The 25980-nt window shown below is 39.2% G+C and overlaps 1 protein-coding gene across 1 annotated transcript in view; it reads right to left on the reverse strand.

Annotated features, from left to right (window-relative positions):
- Positions 1 to 5309, reverse strand: part of LOC141259082 (solute carrier family 2, facilitated glucose transporter member 9-like) — a 40956-nt gene extending 35647 nt beyond the window's left edge. The window contains exons 1-4 of the mRNA XM_073674564.1: positions 5215 to 5309; positions 3269 to 3429; positions 2441 to 2565; positions 691 to 820 (exon numbers count right to left, since the gene is read on the reverse strand). Of these exons, the coding sequence (XP_073530665.1) occupies positions 691 to 820; positions 2441 to 2565; positions 3269 to 3429; positions 5215 to 5289 (491 nt within the window). The 5' untranslated portion in view covers positions 5290 to 5309. The remainder of the gene's footprint in view (positions 1 to 690; positions 821 to 2440; positions 2566 to 3268; positions 3430 to 5214) is intronic.
- Between the last annotated feature and the right edge of the window lie 20671 nt (positions 5310 to 25980).

Below are 25980 nucleotides of genomic sequence, written 5' to 3' on the forward strand. Positions count from 1 at the left end.
GTATAGGGCCTCTTGATCCATTGCTTTCACTTGCTAAGCTTCAGACCTGCCTGGAGCTAGGCCTGACTTTATTACTGTCTCTCTCTCTCTTGCACCTGCTGACCTGGTGGTAGGGCCTTCTCTTGGAGATCACTCTCCCTGGACGCTGGGGCCTCCGTGACTCCTAGCCCTGGTACGGTAGTCAGCGTTAGTCGACCTGGGACTTGTAGTCCTCCAGGTATCCGGTGGTCCCTACTGGCTATAAAGGGGCCCCGTATGCGCAGACCCGGTGTCCGGTGTATAGTTCGGGGTGAGCCTGGTACGCTCCTCTGCCCCCTCGTTGCTTCCTCTCCCCTCTCGCCTTTGGACACACTCAGGGCCCTCACTAGGCTTCAACTCATGCTGTAGGCCTTGGCTCGCCTAAGCACAGCAGCCTGCGTGCTGTTTCTTCACTGATCTCCTAGCGTCAGCACACTCTGACTACCCAACTCCACCCTCCAGTTTTTATATCCCTAATGGGGCTCCCTCTGGTGGTCTGAGGTGGTAGGGTGGAGGTGTGTGAATGTGTGAGGGCCTCTTGTGGAGAAGTCCATCCATGCACCCTACTGGGTTCTGTGGCACCCGTGCGCAGCAGGGCGCCACATGGGCCCATAACAGCCTGAAATGAGCACTAACACTGTTGTGCTGTGCTTGCATATTATCAGTGCTTACTTGAGTCCTACAATTTGTCCACAAAGTTTGCCCAGAGTTACAAATAAGGGTCCGGTTGCATTGATGAAACCACGCAACTTTCGAGGAGCAATTTCTCCGGCATACTGTGCATGAATATTAATTCCCAAACCTAATAATGAAAGAGACAAAATATAGTAAGTGTTGATTATAGGATACAAGGAAAAAAGAGAGCAAAATAGGGCATTATCCAGACAAAAAGTGTTTTGTGGTGTGGTACGAGTTGGATCTCAGAAAAAATAGGTCCAGCTGCTGCTGCTCCGCTGGTTGGTAGACCAAACGTTGAAATCAAAATGGTGCTGAGAGGCGGCTATGCTGTGCTGCTGGTGTCTCACTGAATCTGGACGTCCAGAATAGATTTAGATTGGTACTGTGGTTTATTCTCAAAGCTTTTCAAAGTACAATTGACATCTTCATCAGGAGAACCACAAGATTCACTTGGGGTTCTCCTGATGAAGAAGTCAGATGTACTTTAAAACATGTTTGAGAATAAACTGTAATACCTATTCTACTAATCTAAATCTATTCTGGACGTCCCGATTCATTGAGAAGCCAACAGCGCAGCATAGCTGTCCTTTACACACCATTTTGAAATATAGTAAGTGATACTTTTTCATCCTCAATGACATTACTTCGCTATTGGATACAGAACTGCAAAGGCTGTTGTCGATTAACACCTTCATGACATTTGACGTGCTTGTACATCAAAAGTTGTGTCCCTGCCTTTGATGCAGTATCACATGCTGAGTCTACATCTTTTCCCACACATGATGGCTGATTAAATCAGCCATCATGTGACTTTAACAGCTGAAAACCTGTTAAAGCACACTGTGAGAGATTTAACATGCACTGGCTGGGGCATGTAATTCCTACTCTCCCAATGGCGAATTGTTTTTCTTACAAATTTCCAACCACTTAAATAAAAAAAACTAAACACGTTTATTATCTACGTACTCATACTGACCTGGAGAATATTTCCATGTCAGTTTTACCATATAGCGAACATAGTAAATAAAAATCCAAAAAACAGTTGTGGGATGACACTTTTTTTGCAATTTCAACGCACTAGGAATTTTTTTCTAGCTTTCCAGTGCATCATGTGATAAAATTAATGGTGTCATTCAAAAGTACAATTCGTCCCACAAAAAAAGCCTTCATACGGCTATATTGATGGAAAGATAAAAAAGTTATATTTTCTATACTTTTACATGGTCAGTTTGCTTTTCCCTTACTGAGAAATCAGTCTTTGAATTCATATGCAAATGAGGCTGTAGATCTGAAACCTATGTCATTCCAGCTCTATTCCCACCTCCTCCTGTTGAATTCAGACAAAGGAGTTGTCAGTTAAGCAGGAGTAGGTGTCACTGGGCGGGAAATAGAGTTGGAGTGACTGAGGCTTCAGATCTACAGCCTCATTTGCATATCAATTCAAATAGTTGATTTCTCAGAAATGACGAAAAAAATTGGTCATGTAAAAATATTGCTAGACTTGTCATGAAAGAGCTACAGGTGTATATAAATAGTTTGTGGGTGAAATCCTGCAGACAGATTCCCTTTAAAAATATAACCCCATGGATGGTAATACAGAGAAAGGATTGCACATTTTTGCATTGATATATTCTCATGATTGATGCTTCCTTCCTACTTGAGTGCAATCTATGTATGACATGTTATTTTATTACAGAAATTCTGAAACAGCAATCTGATCTTTATTGATTTATTTAGCACAAACCTGAGTAAAACCCAGAGAGGAAACGCGCAGCTACAATCATTTCAATACGGTCAACAGTCTGGCTGAGGCCCATGAGCACAGCACTGAGCAGCGGCAGCACTGCGATACACAGCTGGCACTTCCTCCTGTAGTAGAAATGTGAACAATAGTATAACATAGTGTGGATATATTTCACTATTTTCACTGGCCACTGGCGGAAGCAGTGACATGCCATCGAAGGTGGAAGAGACTCCTAGCTCTGTCTTGTGGCTCGGACAGCTCTGGATTTAGCTTGTATTTGACATTCATATATTTACAATATCAGTAAAAAAATAATTCTACACCACAGTTAGTCCAGTGCTTGCATAACACCATTCCCTAGGCTATATATCACCGTCACCCCTTGCCTTGGACAAAATTAGGTTAACTTATGAAACTAAATTGTGATTGCTTCCATTGACTGACAGCAAGCCGAAATCTTGAAAATGTTGAAGGCTTGAAACAAAAATGAGATTCGAAATTTTTCACCATTTTCTTTACATTAAAACTTTTTTTACTCTATTTTGCCCAAAATACAAATGTAGGGACTAGAATTATATTAGAGTTCTATTCTAGTTATGTTGCTGTCATCTCTACAATTCGGAAGAGTAAGCAGAGTAGTTGAAAAGTCATGTACTATAAACAATAAAAACAATAAATTCCTTTCCATAGCTATTATTATATAGTATAGATTATTATAATTATTGGGCACTCATAAAACAATAGATAAAATACAAATGCAAGTAGAAAAAAAAAAAAAAGTAAATGCTCAATTTCAGTCGCATTTTAAGACGGTCCACATTTACTTACTTCCCAAATCTTCCAGTTAGGTAGCCAGATGCAGTGGATCCTATTAGCCCACCGATGCTGAATACTGAAACCACCACAGACCATATCAATGTAAGGGATCCATCAGTGATTCTGGTCCCGTATCTTCTTATCCAAGTGTCATTGATGAACTGTTTGATAAACTAATGTGATAGTGACAATATATGAGGTCAGTAAAGGCTGAACTGGAAGACGGAATTAATAGAAATTATAGTCCAGACAAGCACCATCACAGTTCACTTCTCCTAGCACTCATTACTTTCTCCACATTGTACTCTGCATTTTTTGTTTTTAATCTTCATTGTATTGAAAATAAAATATTAAGCAACTTTGTAAAAGGTCTTCATTTTATTTATGCCTACAGACCCAATGCAAACCAGAGCATCTCCATGGTAACAGACAATAAATAAATAAAACCTGATTAGTTAGATCCTGTAGTCAGACTCCTGCACTTCTCTCAAGAGAAAAGGGATGAGACTAGTCGGCACGTGACTGCCCACCCGCATGGGTAATACCCGGGAATCATGATAGTGTGCGCATTGCACACTGTCATGACTTGGTTGTTTGCAGACTCTTCTTCCTAGACTAGACAACCTCTGTAATTTTTACTTTTTTAGTCTCCCTAGAGGCTTGAACCTGTGATAGTTTGATTTCTTGTACCGTATATAGCAATACAATAGTATTGCAGTGCAAAGTAAAATGATTAATCTCCTATGAAGCCCACTGTTGGGGTCCTTTAGTAGGTCCCCGACTGCCATGGCAACAAATAGTCTACCTATGACTGTCGTTGGGGGGAGGAGGCAATGGGCACTAGAACGATTAAAGTCAAAGCTGTACGTTCAGCAAACTATGCATAAATCAATAGTACAAGTGAATATAAGACATTTTGTTATATATATTTTCAGAGAAATCAGCTTGCTTCCCCAAATATCAGCCACTTCTTCCTCTCCCCTTTGCCTCCTGAAAGCGGACTGCAGGCTCATTGCGGTGTTGTGTCATGTGACAATACATTCTATGGAGAGGGGAGGAGTGAGGAGCAGGGAGAGGAAACAGGCATAAGGAGACATAGAAAGATCATTGTAAACTTTCTAACAAGTATTTTATATCACCCCAGGATTTCACATGCATAAAAACACAGGACATCTTAAAAGTTACTTGAAAGCACGGTTACCCTAAAAATGCCATTGTCAAATGCAACCTAGTAAGAGATACCAAACTACCACGAATAGTGCCATAGTTATAGCTATAGAGCATCAATTGGAGCTATCTCTAAACACTGCTGTTAGTAGCACGCATAGTAGCAAACATAACACATCCGGCACCTGGTATGGTGAGAGCTCAGCTCCCAAACCCAATCTATACATCCACACCTGATGTGTAATATAAATTTACGTAACATCAGGAAGGGGTTAAACAATGATTGTAGTGGAGGTGCACATGCTAGATCTCTTATCGGGATCAGTGAAGATTCTAGAAGTCTCCTATCCTATGTACTGTATAGGTTATACTTTACAAACTTGGTACAATCCCATTGAAGGTTGTGTGTTGTCAACTAACTGGCCGACTTTCTAGTAGCAACTATCAAAATTGTAAATTTAATTCTGGGCACTAATAGACGCTATAATTCAGATCAGTACAAAATAAGAAATGTGACTCATATATACAAAACTTCAAAAACTTTAGTCTGGATTATATTAAACCGTAAAATTGTTTTCAAAAGTGAACATGCACTTTATAACTAAATATGCACTATATAACTGACTTTAGGACATAAACTGACAAAGTTCTCTACTATCTACTTCAACGGAAAGCCTAAGGCCAATGCAAGTGAATAGGTACAGTACATGCACTATGAAAAACTATGCGCTATTGCACTAGTGGAGTAAAATTTATATCAGTGAAAAATGAAGAAAGATGATTGTTCTCACCGGAGAAGGAGAATTAAGCACTGATAGGTGATAACCATACTGAAATGTACCGCCAATGCCCAACACAAACAACATCAGGAATAGGTTTCGGTGCTGCACCTGAATAGTAAAGAAGAGAAGCACTGTAATACTATGATAGTATGGAAATATAGTGATAAGTTACTTTCACACATTAATATTGGGGCACGTTCATACATTGCAGATTTACTGAAGATTTTCTCTTTCAATTTGAGTAAGGAAAATACATTTGCAACATGTCAATTTTATGGGGTGAAATCTGCAGCAAATCTGCTTAAGAATCTGAACGGATTCTGATGCAAGCCAAAACCTGGGTACTTTACTGAAAAAACTATAATGGAAAGAATTGTATAGTTTTGTCTTACAAATGCTGAGGCAAAAACCGACCAAAATACTGACATGTGAAGGTGGCTATGGGCAGTTTTTATACAATCATATTTTTCAATAATAGTAAATCAGTTATTGTCCATCTATGAGAGCTCATTTAGACATTCAACAAATTATATGGTTTTCACAGATGCCACTCATACCTATGATAGTTTATGGGCCATTCACATGTCTGTGATTTTTCGAGGGTAGAATCAAAATTGGCAATGCAACTCCATGGGTCCATGAAAAACCGGACCAAACTCGGATACCATTTTCACAGACTGTTAGAAAGGAAAAGGTGGAGAAAGGTTTTTTTCACTCTATGTATGAGAAAGACTGATGACACTTGGCCCACACCCTGATCAAACTCTCATCAAAGTATGATCAAAATAATCTGTCCACTTTTCTTATACATTAGAAAAACGGATGTCTGAGTGAGGCCTAAGGCTAAGTATATACTGCGTCTTCTCTTAGCCCACAGTAAGTGTTGGAAGCTTTTCCAAACATATACTGTAACATTCCCATAGGACATAACTCACCAGACGAAGGCCAAAAGCACGATCTTTCAGTTGTCCTAAAGTTTAAATTACATTTAGCATTTTTCAACTATCTTTTGCAGCCAGTTTAAAGAGTGGATGTTGATATTTCCATTACAATGTTTTCTCTGCTTAGATTTTATTCCTGGTTTAGGCTTATAACAGGAGAAAAAGAAAGGAGCTTGCCAAAATACTTTTTGTTAAATTAGAATTTTTATGAGATTGGACTAGAGGCCAAATAGAAAAGGCAACATAATGGCCAGCTATCCAGCCACCTCCCTTGTAGGACCTACAAACAGGACTGAATGTAAGAATTGAGAGGGGAGGTCATCCATAATTTCAGATAAATTCTGATTGAATATTCAGGATGCGTTGGAAATGCACCCAATAAAATGATAATACAGATGGGATGTAGGAGCCTAAGGCTATGTTCACGCTAGGCATTTTTTCAGTGTTTTTTTCTGCAGCAAAACCTGATCTCTTGGCAGGGAGGAAGCTCCGTCAAAAATGGAGTTTTGGTACTATTTTCGGTGTGTTTTTCATGATCCCAAACTTCAGCTTTGCTTCCACCACAGAAGCATGAACACAGGTCACCAATGCAAGACATATGTGAAACCATATTAACCAGAATTACAAATGTAACAGTGGGGGGAGGTGAATTGTTCAGTAATAGTTTTTCTAAGACACTGGCAGTGCATTGAGTTTGTAGGACACTATTTATTTTCACATTATGGTCTGCCATTGAGTTGCTCAGAGATTGTTCAATTTCACACCTCTGTGGGCCACAGGTATTGTTCAATCTCACACCTAGGTGTGCCAATGTTTACATTTTTACACATCACTACTTTAATTAAAATGTCCTAATCCAAATTGCCATCTCAGGTGACCAAGACAAGATGGTAAAATCACTTGCTTTTTTTCACTAAAAACGCAGTAAAACCTGATAGCTATGTTCACACTGCATTTTTCAGCATTTTTTCACAACCCATTACTTTCAATGGCTGAAAAAACGCAGTAAAAAAATGCTGAAAGAAGTGACATTCTCTATTGTGCAAAAAAACATGCAAAACACAAAATACTGATGACACAAAAACCAATGTGTGTCCATGAGATTTCTGAAATCTCATAGACTTTGCTGTTACTTTAAAACACATGAGAAAATTTGCATAAAAATGCTTAAAAAAAGCTGAAAAAATGCCTAATGTGAACATAGCCTAACAGTTTACATACGTATTATATAGTACTCACCAGCTCTGAAGCCATGCTGCTCATGGTTATTGCCACTGAAACTGTCTTCTCTCCTGGTAGTCAATTGATTGTCCTTAAAATGACAACTTCATCTCTGGGCTAAGGCGACTAGATGACAAGTGACAGTCTGATGGTAGCAAGGAGTTAGAGAAGGTTTTAAGGCACCTACTGACCACATGGCAGAAGACAGAGAGAGGTATGGAGTATGACAAAACATTAACAGCCATTACACAGAAAACATCAGATGGTCAGTGAACCCAAAACTCTGCTAAGCAAGTACAGTACATTGATGCGGAAACGGAGTGATGCGACTAGGATTTGACAAAGGATGGCAGTAATTATAGTACTGATCTCTCTACCCATTTGTCACTATGACACTGTTTGACTCACATTTCTTAAAATAAACAATTATGGTGATGATGGTAAAAGCTCTGTATTGATAAGTATACTAGTTAAATGGTGAAAAGTTTGTATAAAAGATTTGTCCAGTTTTCAAATAGCCTATTATGAAATTAGTAGAGAAAAGTCCCATGGTTGAGACCCTTATATATCATCTAGAGCAGCTGCAAAGAGTATCCATAAGTGTTGAGAACCTGGCAAGTGAAGTCTGTCATCTTGTTGTAACAGCTGATTATAACTAGGCCATGGACAATAAATATGATAATATATAATAATAATAATATTTTTTTATTTTTATAGCGCCAACATATTCCGCAGCACTTTATAATTTTAGGGGGGACTTATACTATCAATACAGAATAAGTATATCTCATATCAAAAGGAGTGAGGGCCCTGCTCGCAAGCTTACAGTCTATGAGGAAATGGGGGAGACACAAAAGGTAAAATGTACATATATTATATAATGCAGCCTTGATATACTAAATAGGATAAATAATAATACATGGACTGGTCGCCAACCAGTATGTGTACAGTCCTGACCGAGGCTATTAACCCCTTTAAAGCCCATGACGTACTAATACGCGTCTGTGCCCTGGGACTTAAGAGCCTGACCCGTATTAGTACGTCATCGCGATCGCGCACGCACTCAGGCTGTGCGGGCGCTATCGCCGCCGGGTGTCAGCTGATTGTCACAGCTGACACCCGGTACTATGTGCAGGGAGCGGTCCCGCACTGCTCCCGGCACATTAACCCCCGCAATGCTGCAATCGAAGTCGATCGCAGCATTGCGGTGGCTAAGGGGAGGTGATCGGCATACTCACCTCCTCTTCAGGCCTCCAGCGCTGTCTGCCGCGGCTTCCCGGGTGTTGCCATGACGACCCGATGTCGTCATGACAACATCCGGGTCACCAGACAGCAGGAAGATTTTTTGGTCATGCGCAGTGCATGACCAAACAATCTTCTCACTGTGAAGCGCTGACAGCCTGCATGGCACAGGGATGGTGCTCCATCCCTATGCTATGCAGGCGATCAGAATAAAAAAAGTGAAAATCCCAGAGTGGGACAAAGTAAAAAAGTAAAAAAAAACTCTCAGAAAGTGAAAAAAAAATATTGTAAAAATATTTAAAAAAAATAAAAAAAATAATCCACCCCAAAAAAAAATACAATATACCAATCAATAAATATTATTATGAAAAAAAACCCAAAAAACAATAAAAGTACACATATTTAGTATCGCCGTATCCGTAATGACCTGACCTATAAAACTGTCCCACTATTTAACCCCTTCAGTGAACATGGTAAAAACAAAACAAAAAAAAAACAAGCAAAAAACAATGCTTTATCATCATACTGCCAAACAAAAAATGGAATAACACACGATCAAAAAGACGAATATAAATAAAAATGGTACCGCTGAAAACGTCATCTTGTCCCGCAAAAACAAGCTGCCATATAGCTCCATCATCTGAAAAATCAAAAAGTTATAGCTCTCAGAATAAAGCGATGCAAAAAATAATTTTTTCTATAAAATAGTTTTTATTGTGTAAAAGCGCCAAAACATAGAAAAACTATATAAATGTGGTACCGCTGTAAACGTACCGACCTGAAGAATAAAGCTGCCTTATCAATTTTACCACACGCGGAGTAGAATAAAAAAAAAAAAAAAAAAAAAAACAATTCCTGAATTGTTGGTTTTTGCTTATTCTGCCTCCCAAAAGCTGGAATAGAAAGTGATCAAAAAATGTCACGTGCCTGAAAATGGCACCAATAAAAACGTCAACTCATCCCGCAAAAAACAAGCCATCACATGACTCTGTCGGCCAAAATATGGAAAAATTATAGCTCTCAAAATATGGCGATGCAAAAACTAGATTTTACAAAATATGTGTCTTTTAGTGTGTGACAGCTGTCAATCATAAAAACCCGATATGATTCTGGTATCGCTGTAATCGCACCGACCCGAAGTATAAAGTCGTCTAATCACTTATACTGTAAAAAATAAACGCTAGGGCAGGGGTTGGGGTTGTGCTAATGTTAGGGTTGGGGTTGTTTGTTTTTTTTCAAAAAAAAGATGACGATATGGCGACTAGTGTTGAACGCAAGTGCTCGCTACTTGAGTTTGAATCGGGTGCTCAGGTAAGCATTGAGTCTCCGCCCCATATGCTTCGCGGCCAAAAAAACTCGTGGGGATTGCCTGCCATGCACGAGCGATCCCCGCATGTTTTTTTTGGGGTGTCTAATAACCGTGAAACATGCGGGCTTGGACTCGAGCATTTCACTTGAGCACCCGTGATACATGGTGCATACCTGAGTACCCGATGCAAACTCAAGTAGCGAGCACTTGCGCTCAAGACTAATGACAACTTATTCAATATGATGACCTAATGTCATCAAATTCTGTGTCGTACCTCTGGGTTCAAAATGTTCACTATACTCCTTGATAAAATCCTTGAGGGGTGTAGTTTCCAAAATGGGGTCACTTGTGGGGGTTTTCAACTATTTAGGCACATCAGGGGCTCTCCAAACGCGACATGGCGTCCGCTCTCGATTCCAGCCGATTTTGCGTTCAAAAAGTCACACAGTGCTCCTTCCATTCTGAACTCTGCCATGCGCCCAAACACTGTATTTTCCCCACATATGGGGTATTGGCGTACTCAGGAGAAATTGCACAAAAGTTTTTTGAGTCCATTTTCTCCTCTTACCCTTGTGAAAATAAAAAAATTGGGGCTAAAACATAATTTTTGTGGAAAAAGTTTGATTTTTTTATTTTCACGGCTCCATGTTATAAACTTCTGTACAGGACTTGGGGGTTCAAGGTGCTCACCACACATCTAGATAAGTTCGCTGAGGGGTCTAGTTTCCAAAATGGTGTCACTTGTGGGGGGTTTCCACTGTTTAGGCACATCAGGAGCACATCCGCTAATTATTCAAGCAAATTTTACAATCAAAAAGTCAAATGGCGCTCCTTCCCTTCCGAACCCTGCCGCGCGCCCAAACAGTGGTTTTCCCCCACATATGGGGTATCTGCTAACTCAGGAGAAATTGCACAACAAACTGCATGGTGCAATTTCTTTTGTTACCCTTATGAAAATGCAAAAGTGGGGGCTGAAAAACATTTCTGTGGGAAAAATGTGAAAATTTTATTTTTACGGCTCAATGTTATAAACTTCTGTGAAGCACCTGGGGGTTCAAGGTGCTCACCACACATCTAGATAAGTTCCCTGAGGGGTCTAGTTTCCAAAATGGTGTCACTTGTGGGGGGTTTCCACTGTTTAGGCACATCAGGGGCTCCCCAAATGCAACATGGCGTCCGCTAATTATTCAAGCAAATTTTACATTCAAAAAGTCAAATGGCGCTCCTTCCCTTCCGAACCCTGCCGTGCACCCAAACAGTGGTTTTTTCCCACATATGGGGTATCTGCTTACTCAGGAGAAATTGCACAACAAATTTTGGGGTCTATTTTTTCCTGTTACCCCTGCAAAAATAAAAAAAATTGGGTCTAAAGTAACATTTTTGTGAAAAAAAGTTAAATGTTAATTTTTTTCTTCCACATTCCAAAAATTCCTGTGAAGCACCTGAAGGGTTAATAAAGTTCTTGAATTTGGTTTTGAGCACCTTGAGGGGTGGAGTTTTTAGAATGGTGTCACTTTTGGGTATTTTCTGTCATAAAGACCCCTCAAAGTGACTTTAAATATGATATGGTTCATAAAAAAATGGTTTTGTAAATTTTGTTGGAAAAATGAGAAATCGCTGGTCAATTTTAACCCTTATAGCTCCCCAATGAAAAAAAATTTTGGTTCCAAAATTGTGCTGATGTAAAGTAGACATGTGGGAAATGTTATTTATTAACTATATTGTGTGACATATCTCTCTGATTTAAGGGCATAAAAATTCAAATTTTGAAAATTGCAACATTTTCAAAAATTTTTGCCAAATTTCCATTTTTTTCACAATTAAACGCAAGTAATATCGAAGAAATTTTACCACAATCATGAAGTACAATATGTCACGAAAAAACAGTCTCAGAATCAGGGGGATCCGTTGAAGCATTTCAGAGTAATTACCTCATAAAGTGACAGTGGTCAGAATTGTAAAAATTGGCCTGGTCATTAACGTGCAAACCACCTTGGGTTGTAAAGGGGTTAAGTGCATGGTTGGTATGAACCTGAAATTGAAGAAGATTTTAATATGGGGAAAACTGGGACGGACAGATAGTGTGTGGAGGCGATACGCCAGACTAAAGAAATGGGTTTTTAGGGTCCGCTTGAAACTGTGGATATTGGGAATTAATCGAACTGTCCTGGGTAGTGCATTCCAAAGAATTGGAGCAGCACGCGAGAAATCTTGGAGACGGGAGTGGGAAGTTCGGATTATAGAGGATTTTAGTTTTAAGTCATTGGCAGAACGGAGGGCACATGTAGGGTGGTAGACTGAGACAAGGGAGGAGATGTATGGCGGTGCTGAAGCATGGAGCGCTTTGTGGGTAAGCGTGATTATTTTAAATTGAACTCTATATTGGATGAGCAACCAATGCAATGACTGGCACAGGGAAGAGGCATCGGTGTAGCGGTTGGCGACAGTGGTCAACAAAATTTCTTGAGAGAGAGCTACGTTTATGTCTAAGAGAGAGTAACAAGGTTTTTGAGCCACATGTAGAACCCCAAGAGGAGTGACATCCATTTCTTGCCTCCATCCTCTCAAAATAATGACAGCCAAAAGCTGTCACACCGAGGCAGTATATTTACATCCAGGGGTTCCCACCACACTATTACATCCAGATTTATGCACCCACCTAACTGGCAGTATCATTCAATCTCATCCAGATCTGCTCTTCTGTGTGGGGCTTTTCACAAGTCACCATCTGCAGACCTGCTCTTCATACTTGATTGCTAGATCTAGTGCTAATGCACCAAGCTGGCAGACAGGCATGAGCCACACATCATGGGCACACGAGCCACAGGTTTAAGTCATTTAAGTCTTGAATGATTTGCATGCAGCAGATTTGTTGCAAACATTTCTTTTATTGTCCCATTAATCTGAATGGAACTTGCTGCAATGCATGAATTTGGTACCAAAAAAACAATGATTGGAACTGATTTTCCGCCACTCAAACCACCCTAAATAAAATGTTATGATTTATATGGATGTCAAATCCACATGCAAGTAGGAGACAGAATGAAGAACTGATGCCAATTGTTATTAATTTGTCATCAGTTTTCCAGTCAGGTTAGATCAGACGAGCGTATGAAAAATAATCCGAGTTTCATCTACAAAACTCATACAATTTTTTTCTAATTTACATCTTATTTTCATCCATGTGCCATCCATGTGGCTGTTTTTTATGCCGATGTGACATCAGTGTGACATCTGTGTGGGATTCATTTTCATACATTTACAATAAATAATGTACAAGATCAAATACAGTTTCCAAGGTTTATAATAGAAATGTATCTGTAAAAATAGGATGCCACTTGACTGATCCGTGTGGTATCCATTTTTTTTGTACACACACATAGACTGGAATATGTAAGTCTCATCCCAGACTTGGAAGGAAGTAGTGCATTATGCGATTTTTTTTCTCATGGACAATCGGCCCGAGATTTAAATCGTTCATCTGAACAACCCTATTGAATACCATGGGTCAGTGTGCTGTCCGAGTGCTATGTGATCAAAAATCGGATAGCACACATCCAATTTATACGCTTGTCTGCATGAGCACTAAGAGTGATGAAAAGCAGATATGAACCCAGCCCATAAGTGGTGGCTCCACCTATGATTAAATATGTAGAAATTCATCTTCTGTAGCTGTGTTCACACTTGTGGTTTTAAGTTCTATTTCTCTGCTCTTTTCTAGGAAGAGGGAAGCGGTACTTATGTGGAGTATAGATCCAAATAATAGATGACCACCGCATAGCACAGAAGTAGATGGATATACTGTGAAAACTCAAAGAGGCTGATACATCAAAGTGTTTACACTAGAAAACTGGCAAAAAAAACCCCACTTTAATTAGTTGCAAATTTTTTGCGCAAGTTGGGGTTGCACAAATATTTTGCAACTTTTGGCATTTTCAGGGAATGGGGATTCCAGCTCATTAGTCTTGCAGTATAATCCTTCTACGAGCACATGAGCTTGTCAGATGTTAATGGTGAAAAGATATCAGGCACTTCGTGGATGGAATAAAATCTTCAAATTGTAGTCTTAATCATGGCTGTCCTGTCTATATTTATGTTCCTGAAATAAATTTGAAGACTTTAGTCCACTCCCGGAGATATCTTTTCACCATTAATGTTTTGGTATTTTCAGTTTAAAGTAGCTCTGCCAAAATGGGCGCAGCTGGAGAAGAGCCAGGATGGGATATGGCTATGCCCACCAGTCAACTTCATGGAAAGTAGCTGTGTGTCTTATGCCAAAATGTTATTCCAGTCCGTGACAGGTGTAATATTTTTGGTGAGGTGCAATCCACTGATAAGATGCGGTAAATTTATTAAGTGGCGTGCGTCTCAAACTGAATTTGGCACATCTTATTCCTGCTTGCCGATAAGTAAGATTGGCATAGGAAATGCCAGTTTTAATGAACCAGGGCCATAGTATGATATTTCACAGTATGAGAGAATATACACATATGCAATAATATGAACCATATAGCCCAGGTAGGGTACCCCTTGAGAAGGGTTAATAAGATGGTGAAATTGGATTAAGTTTGCGTGGTGAGCCTGCACACCTTGCAAATAACTCATCATTCATCATATATACATACTGTATTTATACGTGCCTCAATGTGTAGTTATCTTGATGCAATGTGGCATGTTGTCCAGATTAGGCTTGCAAGCGCAACGATTTGGTGTTTGGGATTAAACTCGAAAGATAGTAATTCACATGTAATTCCAAAACAAGTAATATTCCACGTTCCTCGTGGTAAGCTGAATGTAAGTTTCTCTAGGACACTTTATCCGGTGGTGTCACTAGTTACCAGGTGTATGAGTTCTGGGAATTGACGTGCGATGTCACGCAGCTTGCGGCCAAAATCCGACGCGTTTTGGAAAATCTTTGTTTCTTTCATTAGGAAGTAGATCGGACCAGGCCAATTGTCAGTCCTAAATATGCTCTTGGAATTTTCTACGCAATCTAAGAATGCGGTATAAATATATTTATGTTTTAACAGATATTTATCAAATCAACTTTATTTTACTACATCAAAATACAGTACAGACCAAAAGTTTGGACACACCTTCTCATATAAAGATTTTTCTGTATTTTCTTGACTATGAAAATTGTACATTCACACTGAAGGCATCAAAACTATGAATTAACACATGTGGAATTATATACTTAACAAAAAAGTGTGAAACAACTGAAAATATGTCTTATATTCTAGGTTCTTCAAAGTAGCCACCTTTGGCTTTGATGACTGCTTTGCACACTCTTGGCATTCTCTTGATGAGCTTCAAAAGGTAGTCACCGGAAATGGTTTTCACTGGAACCCCATCAATCTGATATTGATAACCCATCTTAAGGATAAATCATTAATATCATAGTCCTGTACAACTCTTTTATCTGCTCATAGATTGACGTAATGTTGTGGTTTTCAACCTATGTAATTGCATTTGAATTTCTTGCCAATCAAAAGGAGAAAAAAAATAGGAGGCATTACTTATTGACTGACCCTCGTAGTTTTCAAATGAATGCAATATTAAGATTTCGGTTGTGTGATAGCTCTGGGCTATGCATTGCGCCTAGTGTATGTGTCAGATCCTCGTTTCAGAGCCAATTGATGAATATTATTATTATCTTGCAATATATAACAATTCTGCTCATATAGACAGTGTATGATAACAATGTGACGTAAAAGCGCAGCTGTTTGATGAGAGAATTTTTTCATTATTACATTGATGTATGCATGTTCCTCCTGTAAAGCTTGACCAATCACTCATTACATGAGTAGTAAGTGGAGGAAAGGTGTGACAAGTGACCTGCAATTGTAATAAGTAACTTTCTCAATTCTACCACATCAACGTGACTCAGCAAAGCAATTTATCCATCTCATATTCCTCTGTTAATATCCCTACCTGTAGTTCTAATGTCATGTCATGATGACCAGGGTCACAAGAAAAAACAGAGGAACCAGAAGAGCATATGTCTATGAAACAGATCAAATTAAAAGTATACGGCTGCAAGGCATGCATGAAACAATAGCAGCACTGTAGCTGGAAAAGTATTGTTGCCTTTTGCATTATAAATTCCTACAATTATTTCTAACTTAGGGCTTCTTTTTCATGTGATGTTGTGTCCCTCTAGTGCAGTCTCATAAGACTGTGACTGTTGCGGAGGGCCGAACCAATAGTCTGAAATTTATTTCTACCCAATATTAATATTAACATATTAATTATAATTATTTTATATTAATATTGTATCACTTAATATTGAGCAGAATTAAGTATGCTGACAGCCCCTATATACTGTACGAGCCCACACACAGCCCCTATTATACAGTATGAGCCCCCTCACAGGCCCTTTGTATACAGTATGAACCTCCACATAGCCCCCTGTAAACAGTGTGTCCTCACATAGCTCCTCTATTAACAGTATGAGCCCTCACATAGACCCATGTATACAGTGGGACCACACACATAGCCTCTCTATATACAGTATGAGGCCCCGTAAAGCCTCACTATATACAGTTTGAGCCCCCACAGTCTCCTATATACAGTGTGAGCACCACATAGCCTCTCTATATACAGTGTGAGCCCCCACTAAGCCTCCATATACAGTATAAGCCCTCACATAGCCTTTTATATACAGTATGAACCCCCACATAGCCTCATATATACAGTAAGAGAACTCACATAGCCTCACTATATATACAATGAGTCCTCACATAGCCCCCTAAATACAGTATGACTCCAAACAGTCTCCTATATGCATGCATACATCCCATACACATGAAAAAAAAAACAAAGCAACACATACTCACCTCGCTTCCATTCCCCCGGCACTCTGTTCCAGTGTCTGGTGCACTGACTCTCCACACAGCAGATGCAATGTAATAACATCATCCATCGCGTCTGCTGCTGTCTCAGTCACAGACACTGATTGATGGAAGAAGGAGCCGGTGGTTCCGTTCTCCACCAATGTATTCACTGCTGTCTGCATCCCGACATAGCAGTAACAGTGGGCAGACGGAAGGCGGGTGATGGCAGGATGCGGCCCAAGTCTGCTCTAGTGCTATAGTAAAACGCCTGGAGAAAACTGTAGAACTGATACTATAGTTTTCTATAAGATTGTTCACAGCATCTGGACCTTTGATGGAGCAGTTTGAGATGTGCCAGGTATAGAAAACCTGAAACTAAGTTGATATATATCATAAGAGCAGTGTGACAAAGTCACTGGTAAAGTGATGGAGGGGAGATATGTTTCCCTTAGGCTATTAGCTTCCATGAATTGAAACCATGAAATTTGCTCCAGCATGTTATTTGCTGAGAGGGTTAAACCTCCATTTTAAAAGGGAGTGTTTTTTTGTGAAAGACTATTGTGAAGGGTGGGAAGTCATTCTCTATATCTCCACCTCAGGGTGTGGTCTGGGGTTTAAATACACGGCCTACTGAGGCATTAGTTGTTCAGTGTATCTGGAGAGGCTAACTCCAGACAGGAGATGTGTGTTCTGCGCTAATCTGAAACCTGTGTTTGCTGGACTCTGAGCGAGTGGATCCCGGCTACCACAAGGACTGTGTTTGCTATCACCACTTTGTTTTGTTTTCCTGTTTTTGGCCAAAGGGCCGTGTTTGTTTTACTTCCCCATGGTTTATGCTGCCAGTCTAATAAATCTGGGAAGAATTTAAAGAGACAGTGTTCCTTTATACCTCTATGTGCAACCAAGTGAGCTGATCTACCACAGCAGATAAATACCTTGTACATTATTAAATAAATCTCTCAGACCTGATGAGTCTGGTGTAATTAACTTGACAATCTATATCAGAATGGCTGTATCATCCTGATTTTAAAATGAGCAATTAATGAATTAAAGCAGATCATTTTAATACTTGGCAACAAAAAAAGGATAATTTAGTTCCCCTCACATGAATATTTTAAAGTAAAAGATCAGGTCCAAGATTGATTTAACCCCTTTCTGGCTGACACCCGGTGCTATGTGCAGGGAGCGGTCCCGCATCGCTCCCTGCACATTAACCCCCGAAATGCTGTAATCGAAATCGATCACAGCACTCCGGTGGCAAGAGGAGGTAAGCGCGATACTTACCTTCTCTGCCGGCGTCCCGCGGCATCTGAGTCCGGTCCCGGATGTTGTCATGGTGACCGGATGTCATCATGACAGCATCCGGGTCACCAGGAGGCATGAAGTTACTTTGGTCATGCGCAGTGCGCGACCAAAATAACTTCTCCCTGTGCAGCGCTGACAGGCTGCATAGCACAGGGATAGTGCAGCATTCCTGTGCTATACAGCCTATCAGACTGCAAAAAGTGAAAGTCCCATAGTGGGACAATATGTAAAAGTAATAAAAATGTCAGAAAGTGAAAAAAAAAAATAGTAAAAATAATCAAAAAAATTAAAAAAACTATATATATATATATATATATATATATATATATATATATATATATATATATTGTAACCATAAATAAATAATCTTATGAAAAAAAATAAACCAATAAAAGTACACATATTTGGAATCGCCACATCCGGAACGACCTGACCTATAAAAATGTCCTGCTAGTTAACCCCTTTAGTGAACACTGTAAAAAAAATAAATAATCATCATACCGCCAAACAAAAAATGGAATAAAACACGATCAAAAAGATGAATGTAAATAAAAATGTCCCGCAAAAAACAAGCTGCCATACAGCTCCAACGGCCGAAAAATAAAAAAGTTATAGCTCTCAGAATAAGGCGATGCAAAAACAATTCTTTTTTCTATAAAATAGTTTTTATTGTGTAAAAGCGCCAAAACATAAAAAAAAATATAATTGTGGTACCGCTGTAAACGTACTGAACCGAACAATAAAGCTGCCTTATCAATTTTACCACACGCAGAACGGCATAAAAAAAAAATTCCTGGATTGTTGGTTTTTGTTTATTCTGCCTCCCAAAAATCGGAATAGAAAGCGATCAAAAAATGTCATATGCCCAAAAATGGTACCAATAAAAACGTCAACTTGTCCCGCAAAAAACAAGCCATCACATGACTCTGTCGGCCGAAATATGGAAAAATTATAGCTCTTAAAATATGGCGATACAAAAACTAGTCTTTGCAAAAAATAGGGTTTTCAGTGTGTGACAGCTGTCAATCATAAAACCCCGATATGATTCTAGTATTGCTGTAATTGCACCGACCCGAAGAATAAAGTCATCTAATCACTTATACTACACGAGGAATGGCGTAAAAAATAAACTCTAGGGTTAGGGTTAGGCTAGGATTAGGGTTGTGCTAGGGTTAGGGTTGTGCTAGGGTTAGGGTTGTGCTAGGGTTGAGCTAGGGCTAGGGTTGGGCTAGTGGTAAGGCTGTGCTAAGGTTAGGGTTGTGCTAGGGTTAGAGTTAGGGTTGTGATAGGGTTAGGGTTGGCTAGGGTTAGGGTTGGGCTAGGGTTAGGGTTGGGCTAAGGTTAGGGTTGGGGTTGCATTAGGGTTGGGGTTGTATAAGGGTTGGGGCTAGGCTTGTGTTGGGGTTGGGATTTTTTCAGAAGTAAAGAAAAAAAATAACGACGATATGGCGACTAATGTTGAGCGCAAGTGCTCGCTACTTGAGTTTGCATTGGGTGCTCGGGTATGCACCGAGTATAGCAGGTGTTCGAGTGACATGCTCGAGTCTCCGCCTCAAATGTTTTGCAGCTGTTATACAGCCAAAAAAACCTTGCCGGGATTGCCGGACATGCACAAGCGATCCCCACATGTTTTTTTTTGGTTATCTAATAACCGTGAAACATGCAGGGCAGGGACTCGAGCATGTCACTCAAGCATCCGCGATACTTGGTGCATACCCGAGTACCCGATACAAACTCAAGTAGCGAGCACTTGCACTCAAGACTAATGACAACTTATTCAATATGATGACCTAATGTTATCAAATTCTGTGTCGTACCTCTGGGTTCAAAATGTTCACTATACCCCTTGAAAAAATCCTTGAGGGGTGTAGTTTCCAAAATGGGGTCACTTTTGGGGGGTTTCCACTGTTTAGGCACATCAGGGGCTTTCCAAACGCAACATGGCGTTCGCTAATTATTCAAGCAAATTTTACATTCAAAAAGTCAAATGGTGCTCCTTCCCTTCCGAACCCTGCCGTGTGCCCATACAGTGGTTTTCCCCCAGATATGGGGTATCAGCATGCTCAGGAGAAATTGCACAACAAATTGCATGGTGCAATTTCTCCTGTTACCCTTATGAAAATGCAAAATTGGGGGCTGAAAAACATTTTTGTTGGAATAATGTGAAAATGTTATTTTCACGGCTGTAAATTTTGTTGTAAAAATGAGAAATCGCTGTTTTTTAACCCTTATAGCTCCCTAACAAAAAAAAATGTTGGTTCCAAAATTGTGCTGATGTAAAGTAGACATGTGGGAAATGTTATTTATTAACTATTTTGTGTGACATATTTCTCTGATTTAAGGACATGGAAATTCAAAGTTTGAAAATTGCAAAATTTTCAAAATTTGCACCAAATTTCCATTTTTTTCACAAATAAACGCAAGTGATGTCAAATAAATTTTACCACTATCATGAAGTACAATATGTCACGAAAAAAATCTCAGAATCAGTGGGATCTGTTGAAGCGTTCCAGAGTAATTACCTCATAAAGTGACAGTGGTCAGAATTTAAAAAATTGGCCTTGTCATTAACGTGCAAACCTACCTCGGGGGTAAAGGGGTTAATAATGTATGAAGTTTGTTATGTGAGATCCTATGACAGATATTCTGGCTCTAGATGTAAAAATAGTGCATTGTAATCCACAAAGATGCAATGTTTTGGCTACATCTTATATCATATTTTTGTTATGATTGATAAACACTAAGATGTAGAGCAAACGTCATATCTGTGTGGATTACAACACTTTTGTTGTGTTTACTATTTCTGTATTTTGCGGACTATAAGGCGCATCGGATCATAAGATGCACCGCAAATTTTGGGGAGGACGAAAATGTTTTAAATAAAATGGTGGTGTGTCTTATAGTCTAATTTTACAGTAGCTTACTGGGATGTGGCTGTGGTGGAGCGGGATCACAGGAGGCAGGGTTGCTGCTGCTGGAGGCCGGCGACAGTTGGCGTGGGACAATGCTGGAGACTCCGCTGCTGGCAGTGCGAGGCAGCGGAGTCTCTTACCTATTTATGTCCCTGCAGTGGACTTCAGGAAAATGGCCGCCGGAGGCGGCGCATGCTCAGATTGTTATTCCGTCTCCCGTCTCGTGGCTATCTCAGCATATGAGATAATCACAAATCAAACCAGGTCATAAAGTAATGGGATAAGAACTTCATTTCTGGAGAACCACCTACATGCGTGTCTCCAAAATGGCCGACAATCATGCGCAGACATGCTTTAGTCTTCTTTTGTTTCCTCTAGCATTTTTTCATTGCTGGTCTCCAATATGGCCGACACGCATGCGCAGACACGCTGGACTCCTTCCTTTTTCCATCTAGTACTGGTTTACTTTGATCATGCACAGTTTGCAGTAAATGGACGCTGATTTCGGTGATGATTTTGATCATTTTAACTGTCTACTGGGTGAGTTTTTATGAATATAATCACTGACATATGAGGATTCGTTTGTCTATTAAGCTGTTTGCTCATGTATTATCTGTAAATGATGTATTTTGTCCTATATGGATTTATGTATGTTTTAATGTAAACATGCAATATGTGCACTTCTCTGTATATAATGTATTGTATTCTTTATGAATTATGGATATGGAATTTGATCGATGTATTGATTGATGCACCTTTAAATATTTTGGCATATGCACTTTAACACTGCTTGAGGAAGGTCCTCAATTTGAGCACAACGTTGACGTCACTATGGGATATTACATTTTTCTAATTTTCTATTTTGGGAGTGCTGTCTTCATTTTTGAAAGTATATTGGAGGATTGGTTTATGTCTGGGAGGCTCTGCACCCCTCTCCTTTTGCTGCTACTGCCTTGATTTTTTTTCTATTTCAATATTACCTTCTTGTCAATGTCTTTACCTAGCTCTACCCATGCTGGACCTGACATATTCACCTCTACCCCTGATGATAAGGAAAGGAGACACGTTCTTAAGTACACCATCACTTATGGACCTCAAACATAAGTATGGTCTGGATAAGAACCGCTGACTTTTCAATTACATTTGACCACTTTGAAAGAATATTATAAAGTAAAGGGAATCACTAGGGGCATGTGCTCCAATATAAAGCCAAATCGTTTCTTTAGTATTTCCATTTTTTGTGATAAATTTGCATTAATCTGGAACAAATATGCAATGGATGCATTGCTTTCGAATATGAAATTTTTACGAAGATAAGATTGAAGGAACCTCTGGACTCTGCTATGTAGGACAAATGTAATGAATCCATTGCCACTATTTACAAAAAATACGGACTCTATTGAAAGATGTGAAACGACAAAAATGAGAGAAATTATCCCAAAAAACTTTTTAAAAAATGGGTGAACAAAAGTTTGGCAATAGAACGAGCTACACTCATTAATGGGATAAATGTAGATAATGTAAATAAAAAAGTAGGGTATCTCTAGTACCCACATATTGTGAGGAGAGTCAGGACATAGGTAATATTATTAAAAAACATTGGCCCATGTTGGGTAAGTGTTTGCCAAAAGTGGAAGAATTAAAATTACCCCCATTATTTTCTTATAAAAGGGCCAGGAATTTTAAAGATAAACTAGTCCATTCTGATATAGGTTCCTTCAAACAAACATCACAACGTACAATGATACATTAAATATTGAACATTATTTGACTTGTGATTCTGAAGACATAATTTATATTTTACAATGTCCCTGTAAAATTCTATATGTTGGAGAAACAACATGGGACTTTAAGACCCGCATTAATCATCAAAAGTACACAATTACAAAGAAAAGACTAGATTTACCGGTATCTAAACACTTTTTTGAACTTGCACATAAAGCACGAGATTTGAGATGTTGCATTATAGATCATGTACCCACCTTGAGAAAAGGTGGGAATAGGGAAAAGCTTCTAAAAATGAAAGAATTGCAATGGATTCATAAGTTAAATACTTTAAGACCTAATGGTTTGAATGTAGACTTTAAGATACATAACATTTTATAATTCAAATTAATTGTGGTTGTCTTTGTTTCTAGGATTATTTTCTCTCATTAGGTGATACAGTTTTTTTTACATTTTTTTTTGCATAATTTTTTGCATAAGTTTTTCTATTTTTTATTATTTTCACAGATCACATACACTGGGGAGCATATATTAATGGAAATAACTCTTCCCACTGGACAATCTTTGATATTTGTTATTCATAATTGGTTCCTCACATTTTTTCCCAAATTTTTTTTCGATTTTTTTTATATAAATTTTAGAATTGTTTCATCAATTAACATATTACTACTTGAAAACATGGAATATATGAGCGATTTAGGCATGGAGACTTTGGGTTTAGGTTGAGGGATGGCCTCAGTATGGGCAGGTACCTCCCCTGGGTGGTTCACCAGAAATTGAGTTCTTATCCCATTACTTTATGAGCTGGTTTGATTTGTGATTATCTCATCTATGCTGAATATATTGACTTGATTTTTATACCTGAATGTGTCCCATTTCCAAGAGTGTCCTAGAAGTCTTTAAGTTTTATGAATACAGAAACCATATTGAGCAATTCAAAAATGGCAAAGAGAACCTCAAATGCATATGACACATGCACAAAATCCAGATGCTGAAGGCGCATGCGCGGACATGCAGAATGGATTGGGACATGAGAAGATGGCTGCTGGTCTCCAATATGGCCGACACGCATGTGCAGATATGCTTTTATCTTCTCCTGTTTTCTCTTGTATTTACACATTGCTGGTCTCCAATATGGCCGCCACAAGCGCAAACACGCTGGACTCCTACGTTTTTCCCCCTAGTGCTGGTTTACTTTGATCATGCGCAGTTTGCAGTTCCTGGATGCTGATTTCGGTGGTGATTTTGATAATTTTAATTGTCTACTGGGTGAGTCTTTTTATCAATATAATCACTGACACATGAGGATTTGTTGATCAGTTAAGCTGTTTGCTCATGTATTATCTGTAAATGATGTATTTTTGTCCTTTATGGATTTATGTACAGTTGAAACCTAAAGTTTACGTACACTATATAAAAATACACATATGCATGTTTTTCTCAATATCTGACATGAAATCAGAATAAACCTTTCCCTTTTTAGGTCAATTAGGATTACCATCATTTTTAACCCTTTCGCAACCTTGGGTTTTGTCGTTTTTGCTTTTTCGTTTTTTGCTCCCCTTGTTCCCAGAGCCATAGCGTTTTTATTGTTTGGTCAATCTGGCCATGTGAGGGATTATTTTTTGTGGGACGAGTTGTACTTTTCAACGCCATTACTAGTTTTACCATATCATGTACGGAAAAACGGGAAAAAAATTCCAAGTGCGGTAAAATTGCAAAAAAAGTGCAATACCACAGTTGTTTTTTATTTATTTTTTTTACCACGTTCACTGAATGCTAAAACTGACCTGCCATTCTTATTCTACAGGTCATTACGAGTTCATAGACACCAAACATGTATAGGTTCTTTTATATTTAAGTGGTGAAAAAAAATTCCAAAATTTGGTAAAAAAAAAATATATATATAGCGCCATTTTCCGAGACCTGTAGCGTCTCCATTTTTCGTGATCTGGGGCTGAATGAGGGCTTATCTTTTGCGGGCCGGGCTGACGTTTTTATTGATAACATTTTGGGGTAGATCCGTTGTTTTGATCGCCCGTTATTGCATTTTATTGCAATTTTGCGGCGACCAAAAAACGTAATTCTGGCATTTAGAATTTTTTTCTCGTTACGCCGTTTACCGATCGGATTAATTATTTTTTTATATTGATAGATCGGGCGATTCTGAACGCGGCGATACCAGATATGTGTATGTGGGGTTTATTTTTGCTTCGGGGTGGCCTGTGGGGGGGGGCTCTATCTGGTGCTCTGCTTGTATATTCATCTGTATGCTCTTATGACAGCTCACTGTGCCTTCACTGACCTGCCTTCTATTTTACCTAGCCCCGCACTACTAGATGTATTATGTAAAATAGACAGGTCAGTGAACAATCAGTGAGCTGTCATAAGAGCGTATAGCTGAATACATAAGCAGAGCACCAGATAGAGCCAACCCCACAGTCCCACTCCGAAGTAAGAGCATATCATTATCTCCAAATTGAAAGTAAAGATTACACAAGAACCACAGCACGGATTTCATCAACCAAGGTATCATTTTAATCAGTGTAATGTCGCCCACCTGACAGTGTATGTAGTTTACTGATCACAATCCTGCTGACAGGTGCTCTTTGAAGAGGTGCCAAAGTGAGTTTCTAAAGAAGCTTGAAGGTTGAAATGCACCATCCAAACTGTGTAATGAAGTCTTCTTTGATGACAGAGTAATCTCCCAGGGACTGTGGCCACCTAAATTGCCTGATTTAACACTGCCAGATTTTTTTCCTTTGGGGCCATTTGAAGGGTTGGGTATTCAGTAACAAGCCATTAACATTACAGGCACTCAGAGAAAAAAAAACATACAGCGAGAAATTCAGGCTATGACCTCAGATGTCCTGTGGAATACATTCAACCATATGGAACGGCGCGTGCAGGTGTGCTTAGATGCGAACGGTGGACATTTTCAACACATGCTTTAAAACATCAGTTTCTCATAAACCAAGGTATGTACAGCAGATTAAATTGTTACTCTCATTAATAGCTAAAATTGCAAGTTATTTGTAAAAAGCAACTTTGCAACTATTATTAAAAATCCTCTTTGTTCCCAAGAACGGAGTCATTTTTGATGTTATTGCTTACTTCTCCTTGCCTAGGCAACTTGCCATTGTTGCAGTCTAGCAGTAGTGGCCAAAATGTGCAACGATTACAAGCTCTTTCCAACATAGTTTGTAAGTGCTGCTCTGAAGCGGGCCAGATCGCAAGAATGTCTCTGCCTGCAGCATCGAAAAGCGAGATGATGACACAAATCT

The sequence above is a fragment of the Phyllobates terribilis genome, unplaced genomic scaffold, assembly GCF_046119375.1.
Source record: "Phyllobates terribilis strain yellow unplaced genomic scaffold, ASM4611937v1 Scaffold_1__5_contigs__length_1240528914, whole genome shotgun sequence".
NCBI lineage: Eukaryota > Metazoa > Chordata > Amphibia > Anura > Dendrobatidae > Phyllobates > Phyllobates terribilis.